The following is a 7,500-nucleotide window of genomic DNA, read 5'->3' as shown; positions in this document are numbered from 1 at the left end:
TGAACAAGTAGAAGCTACTTTTTAATAAAGACAACGTCTGAGGAAAACAAAATACAACTTGTTTGTGTGCATTACTCCTGCATCCATACTAGCTATGAAAAAATATTTCTTAATGAATTTGTGTAAATTGAAACTCCATTGAGTTTAAATAATTATGACTGTAGTCCATGATGAAGTTGATGATGATAATTATTTCTTGCATAATTATGTACAATTGTAATAATCTATCAAACTGGTGAATGTGACCTAAGAAATATTTCAATCAGTTGAATTGAGTATTTTGAAATTTATTGATTTACCGGTACGTGTATTTTTTGTCAACTGCCAAGAGAACATTATAGCAAATATTTTCTAGTGTAATAAAGGCTCATCAATGCAAAGAATGGTGATATTTTTCTGGAATTACATCGAGAAGGCCTGGAAAAAATTAAAATCAAACCATAAGCTCATCATAATATAGGAAACAGTTTCAGTTAATCATTTAAAAGTTACTGTAGATACTCCTGTTGAGAGTTTTAAAAAGGGTCATTAATTTACAGAGTAAATAAGGAGAGAGTGACAAACCAAGATAGTTGCTGAATAACAGACTACGACTGTTTCAATAACGAAAAATTCTTGTACTCTTCTAAAGTCAAACCCCAAAGAGCCTACGTGAAGCAGAACCCTCCCCCCGTTTTTTCTTTCAGGGGGAGGGTACAGCTACACATAGGCTAAATCCCAAAGGAGATAAACCCCCCCCCCCCCAGAGTAGAGCAGAGAACCAACAAACTCAACACACAGTCATGTGATACCAGGAATCAAATTTGGTGTAGGACAGGTCTCACCCACCACACCCACATTAAAATAATTTTGGTGGAGGGATGCTTGCCGTACTATCCCAACCCTACATTTACTAACCTACTCAGACTAGCTGTAATCAAGGATTAAGTGAGGTGCTTTGATTCCAATTTTGTCATCAACAAGACATTTGATATTGCCAGACGGTCACCCATCCAGGTAGGCGGTGCAACCCAATCGTTAGGATGCTTGCTTGAGATCCGGAGTTCCCGGGTTCAAGACCCGTTCTGACGACACCTCGGCTTTGTTCCTGGTGGTTCCTGGTTCAACTTCTCAGCCGCACTTGTAAATAGCCAACTGGTTTGCCTCCGGCCAGTTGGGATTCTGAACAGTTATTGTGTTCTATCATTTTGTTAATTGTGTTTCAATGGCCCTTAAAAGCCCCCATGCAAAGTGTGGTCAATTAAGTATGTATTGTATTGTATTAATCCAGTCCAACAGGGCGTGACTTCCCTTGGGCAAGCCATAACAATATCGCATGAGATTGAGGTTATTTGTGCCAGAACAAGATGGCGTCAAAACACAGAAATCATATGGCATCATGATCAATACCCGAGGGACATCCCACGTAACTGACACGATTAGTTCAATGTGTTCTCCTCAAATGCAAAAATGATTGACATGTTACAAAACCAACCCTTAGACTCCATCCAGTTTCTACTGAAAAGACGTGCAAAATATTTCTGCAAGAAACGAAGAGACAAAGAGTATTTTAAGAGTGCAATTATGTCAAGTGGAGTTAACCCTTTCACTCCAAAGGGGGCCTCCATTGACTAATAAAATCACCTGGCATTAGACACAGTGAAATCTTCAAGTGTCACTATTGGGAGTGAAAGCTTTAAAATTGCATAATCTGATGTGAACTCACCTGGCCTGTGTCACACAGGCATGTGGTGATCACATGACCTGGGCCGAGCATCTCCGCTACCTGTAATGTTGAACAAAGAGACGACCATTAACAAATCGTAAAGCTAAAGTTCAACAGCCTTGAAAGTTGATAAAGTCAATGATTCTGTCACTAAGTAGAATGCGAACAGGCTAGTCACTAAGTTATTCAGATGTGTTTTTTTTTTCCATTTTCTCTTCAATCAATGGTTTGCCATCAAAAGCTAATGAATTAGGGCACCCTCTCCTGGAAATCTGTTGTTTCCCTGGAAGCACTAACACTCTTCTCATGCAAATCTCCCCTCAGCAGACCAGAAGTGCATGTATGCAGGATAATCACTAATGAGGTTAAAATGTTTTACCAAGTAGAAAAATAATCTTAAAGTGGTACTATGATCAAAAAATCATTTTTTTCCCTTTGGATTTCAAAATGATGTTAACTAAACACTAAGCAATCCAAGTTTGAATCCTTAATTCAAAAGGGACACTTGTTTATTTTAATTGGAATTTTCCCACTTAACCCTCCAACACCTAAACCGGCCTAAACTGGCCAGACTCGTCACTGGGGAACCCCCATGAGTCAATGGATTAATGGTCCACCATTACCACTTTAAAATCTTGAGAGAACTGGATTGAGGAGAAAATGACATCAAAGACTCACTCACTCATATGCAGTACAGGAGTTTAAGGCTTTCAGATTTTTAAACTTGTGTTTTGCACACATAATCTGCGTTTCCACGCTGAAATTTTAAGTTATTGAGTGAATGATGTCACTTTTCCCTAGATCCAACCTTCTGAAGTCCAGTCGGTCAGTTTTGAACACAAGTAATGGCGGACCATGAAATCCAAAACTTACACTCAAAGTAAACAGCCTTAAGATAAAAATCAAAGCTCAAAATGTTGCTGGGCAGGAGTTAAGCAAACACACTTTCAAAATCTGAAGATAAAAAGGGTGTGATTTTTTATCATAGTAAGCATTTTCTGTGGGCAGTCCTCTCTTCCCTACCAAATTTATTTAGATACTAATGAAATACCAGGATTTCTCCTTTTACTAAAAAATAATATCTTCACCGCACGAAGTGAACATATCATTTTTATTTTACACATGTGAGAATATGGGTGTCGTCACGGTAACGAACACGATTAGCCAATAAAACGCAAGCTTTCTCTTCATTGTAAGATACTTTTGTGCTTTAACATAATTCTTCTCTACTACATTAACATTTTTATTGCAAAATTTTACATTATCATGATTTGTTTTTCATAACTTTCATATCTTGTTTCATGTTACACAACATGAGTGTTTAAGTGGTTGGTGACCACTTTTTCATCGTTTTGAAAATGAGTAAAACAAGTTGTTTTAAATCTAGACATTTCATCAATATCTCTATAAATTAAACAGAACATTACATGGCCGCTTGGGGATACGAATTTTATCTTCTCGTGCTGAAAGTATCTCTTACTCGTGAGAGATACTTGAAGATGAAATTCATATCCCCGCGCAGCCATGTAATCTCCTCTACTTACGGTACCAGATTCTTTTAAAGGCTGTCAATGCAGGTGGTTTGTATGGCAAAGGAGCTGCCTCTCCATTATGGTTCTTTCTTTGCTGATTTCATATTTGTTTGATCTTTGTAATGATTTATTTCTTACCTTCACTGCAGCAGCAACATTTAATCCAGAGGAAGCACCTACAAAGAACCCTTCCTCGTGAAGTAAAAAGAATGTCTGAAAAAATTAAAAGGGCACTGAAAGTCATTAAATGAGGACAAAAAGATGTTTTTCAATTCATAAAATGTTCTCTCCTCACCATTTCTACAGCATCTTTATCAGATACAAACACTGCATCATCGATTGGTGCTCCTTGTAAATTGGTCGTGACTCTTCCCTGACCAATCCCTGAATCAATCAAATTAATCAGAGAGTTAGTTAATTCAATCACACTGCAAACTAAAGGAGACAGCCAATTATTAGTCAATACAAAATACAAGACATAGTAAATTGACTGCTCCGCATAGGGGCTTTTCAGGGCCAATGAAACAACGAAATGACGGAACACAACAACAACTGTTAAGAATCCTGACTGGCCAGAGGCAAACCGGCAGAGTTACTAAGCCCAGTGCTGAGGTAACTCGCCTTTCGTCATAGTGGTCCAAGATCAATGTTGTTGCTGGACTTGACAACATACATGGGTTGATTATATCAAACACAAGAAGGAGTGTTTCATGGAATATCCACCATTGAGAAGCGAGTTGAAAAACAAGGCTGAAGGCCAAGTTTTTAAACTGATTTCGAGGAGTTTGGATATCAGGGGGGAGTAGAAATACTCCTAGTCACTTTCATGTCACAGTAACCAGAGATAAGTACCGGCCTGATGGGCCTTTCTAGACGACATATCCAAAATTCCTTCACGGTAGTAATTTCTTTTGTTTTTGGCTTACGAATTATTAATGAGTTTGAGAATGTTGATTCTCTAGTTTCTACCTCAAGAGGTTGGTATTTTTGTTTTTCCTCCCTCATTATTGATTTGATATCTTTTAAATTTATTTGTTGTCGCTCCAATAGGCCTTTTGCAACCAACGATCACATGGTACAAAATCCGCCATGCTGGAGGACGAGCGCATTATTATTCCCCCACTGGGACATTAAAACAAAGAGACCTGAACCAGTCAAGCTTGACTTGCCTTTGTTTTAATGTTCCAGTGGGGAATAATAATGAGCTTGCCCTCCAGCATGGCGGATTTTGTACCATGTGATCGTTTGTTGCAAAACGCCTATTAGTTCAGCACTTGTACTCCTCTATTCTTTGAGATGTTACAATGTAGTAAGGTCATTGACATTGCAGTCATTGTCGTCGTCATCACCACCCAGTAAATCAGTAAACCAGTTGTGACAAACTTGACTTAGCATGAATATTACAAGGAGTTTAATACCTTCCGTTATGGAGCTACCGTCACTTCTCTTTAATTCCCCATATTTGAAGTAATTGTAAAGTACACTTCCCTGTCACCAAAACAAACATGACAATTTAGTTTTCCCTTAAATACAGTGCCAATGATCAGTTTGATAAAAGCTTGTGATGAAGCAAACAAGGGGAAATGTTTCATTTGGTGGGGTTCAGGTAAAATAACTCCAGCCTGCGATTTGAGTGCAAACAGCCGCATAACCAGCCAGCCATACAGTTCCCTTTTTGACTAATTAAATCAGGAAAGAGAAGTACCTCAGGATCAGCTAAAACAACTTTAACATTTGGATTCTTTGACTTAAGAAATGATCCTACACCTGAAAGTAAAACATCGATAAGAGGAAACAAAATTATAACACATCTAGTAACCAGAGTTTTTGCCCAAATTAATGATTAAATATAGTATCAGAATTTATCTAAAGGACAGTAAAAAATCCCCTTACAGGTATCCAAAAAAACAGTGGCCAGAGGTTTAAAAAATGTCCTTCTCACAGTACCTGCTAAAGTTCCCCCAGTCCCTGTGGAAAACGTTACAGCATCTATTCTTCCATCTGTTTGCCGCCATATTTCTGGTCCTGTCATCTCAAAATGCGCTCTTCTATTGGATATATTGTCAAACTAGACAACAGATGATACGAATTGGACACAGATAAACAAAGAGTCAAGCTAAAACATTAATTATACAGAGTTCGGCTGGTGCTCAAAAACTGTGTTCCAAGTCAAATCCTAGTATGTAGAGGGTGTTATTTGTTGAAAACAACAGGTCCATCAATTTAACTTATTGACTCCCGGGGGTTCCCCATTGACAAGTAAAATACTCTGGTGTTAGACAGAGTAAAATCTGGCCAGTTTAGTAAAGTCTGGCCAGTTTAGGACAGTTTGGGTGTTAAAGGGTGTAATCAACCTGAAAAAATGCATCCCTTGAAAGTTATGGAGGTGAAAAAAAAAATAAATAAAAAAATAATAATAATTATTATTATTATTATTATTATTATTATTATTATTATTATTATTATTAATTACATGCAGTCCATGGTTTTCAACAATTATTGTTGAAAACCGTGGTCTGCATGTAGACTTAGTTAGATTTAGTTAGAGAGGACGTAGCTTTGAGTGGACCTACAGTAGGTGTTGTTAATACATTCATCCCTGAATCGAAGCAGCTGCCATTGATGAGTAAACTCGTCTGGCGGGGTAAAATCTTTAAGTCTCACTCTCGGGAATGATATGGTTAAATATTACCAGTCTGCAGAGTACTTTGTTTTCTAAAGATTGACATTGATAAATCTTCTTTGTAAGAGAAATTACCTGATTTGTCCAAATTGCATTGTCAATGTTTTCTGCAAATCTTCTAGCCTAAATAAATAGTAAGGACAGAGACATTCACCTGACATGTTTAACTGCTAAAAGAATCAGGAAAAAGTCTACTAAGGGACCAGGCAGCTATGAAAAATAGTGATGAATTATTGCAGTCAAACAATATCATAGGACTGAAACCTTTGGTTGTTTACCATTCACCAATTGATTTATAAATTTTCTTCTTATAAAAAATGTTCCATTAAAGTCCCACCTTCAACCGACAGGCTTTGCGTGCCATAGAACAATTTTCATGCATGAAAATCCAGCCAAAGCTGAAATTTATCCAATCAGATCGCTGTGATAAGCAATGCGAATTTCCATAACAAAAACAAATGATCGAAAGCCTGTCAGTTGAAGATGGGCCTTTAATCTCCAAGGAACAATAATAAATATTATTGGACTACTTTACACTTGAGATGGATCTACCTCTTGAATGACTTGGGGTACAAAGTTCCTAGTATAATTTTCTTGGATTTCACATGACGTCACAGTCGCCATGTTAGTGTCCCCAAACAATGAAATGGCAGTCATGTTGGTGTCCCGATCCAATCCTCCGGGAATTGAAAGCTATTATTATGCTAACGTCTTTTTTTTTTTTTTTTTGAAAAACATGGCTGTTGATCACCTGAGTGAAACCCAAGAATTGTGGTATATTTTGTCATTATTGTACCTGGTGGTTGTAGTTCATTGGATCATCAAAGGGAACAGCTGGAACTGGCCGAACATCAGCACCTAAAGTCTTGAGAATATCTATTTTTTCCTGCATCAAATATACAAATTATGAGACAAATGAATGTTGCTTGCCAACTTAGCAGTAGATCTACAAAAATTTGGTTTACCAACAGAGTTGATAATGTAAATTGACCACCGTACAAAAAACACATGGCTATCTGCGGCCTTTCCCTACATCTAGGTACGACGGAAAGCCGCAAAAATCTGGAACAAAAATTCATCTTTCAAATCGGCACCCTTAATCCTCACGGTATTAACGAACGCTTTTCATTTAACTAATATATTCCTACTTTCACGTTGCCATGTTACCACCAATAGCGTAGCTCCTACTCTACTATAAAAACTACACGTAACCCATAATCCCTCGATTCGCTCTGACGAAGGGCTAACGCTCGAAACGTCAGCTTTTAGAATCTCTGTACGGTGGTCAATTTACATGATCAACTCCGTTGATAAACCAAATTTTTGTATACTACTTCCCCACGCAGTAGATCTGTTTGTGTTGGGTTGTCTAATACAGTGATGTGATGAGATTCTCATTACTTCAGGAGTAGCATCACAAAGTAACTCTCTAACTACAACCTTAAGCAGAGCTTTAACCAAAAAGTGAAACATGAAGTTCTTAGGCTTAGACACCTTGTGGCACATTATGACATGTCCATGTATGCAAAGTACCATGAATCTCATTTCACAGCTGTCTTGAACATGTATGCATCTTGGCT

General features: G+C 37.7%; 1 protein-coding gene across 1 annotated transcript in view; it reads right to left on the bottom strand.

Moving 5' to 3' along the window:
- The window catches only part of LOC137984242 (uncharacterized), a 15,587-nt gene that overhangs the window by 379 nt on the left and 7,708 nt on the right, over window positions 1-7,500 (bottom strand). The window contains exons 7-16 of the mRNA XM_068831360.1: window positions 6,717-6,806; window positions 5,996-6,043; window positions 5,185-5,305; window positions 4,943-5,004; window positions 4,656-4,725; window positions 3,533-3,621; window positions 3,376-3,450; window positions 1,706-1,765; window positions 1,475-1,520; window positions 1-417 (exon numbers count right to left, since the gene is read on the bottom strand). The exon at window positions 1-417 is cut by the window's left edge and continues 379 nt beyond it. Of these exons, the coding sequence (XP_068687461.1) occupies window positions 371-417; window positions 1,475-1,520; window positions 1,706-1,765; window positions 3,376-3,450; window positions 3,533-3,621; window positions 4,656-4,725; window positions 4,943-5,004; window positions 5,185-5,305; window positions 5,996-6,043; window positions 6,717-6,806 (708 nt within the window). The 3' untranslated portion in view covers window positions 1-370. The remainder of the gene's footprint in view (window positions 418-1,474; window positions 1,521-1,705; window positions 1,766-3,375; window positions 3,451-3,532; window positions 3,622-4,655; window positions 4,726-4,942; window positions 5,005-5,184; window positions 5,306-5,995; window positions 6,044-6,716; window positions 6,807-7,500) is intronic.

The sequence above is a fragment of the Montipora foliosa genome, chromosome 14, assembly GCF_036669935.1.
Source record: "Montipora foliosa isolate CH-2021 chromosome 14, ASM3666993v2, whole genome shotgun sequence".
In the NCBI taxonomy this organism is placed as follows: domain Eukaryota; kingdom Metazoa; phylum Cnidaria; class Anthozoa; order Scleractinia; family Acroporidae; genus Montipora; species Montipora foliosa.
Note: the sequence above shows the minus strand (reverse complement) of the source record. Positions and strands in the feature narration are given on the sequence as shown.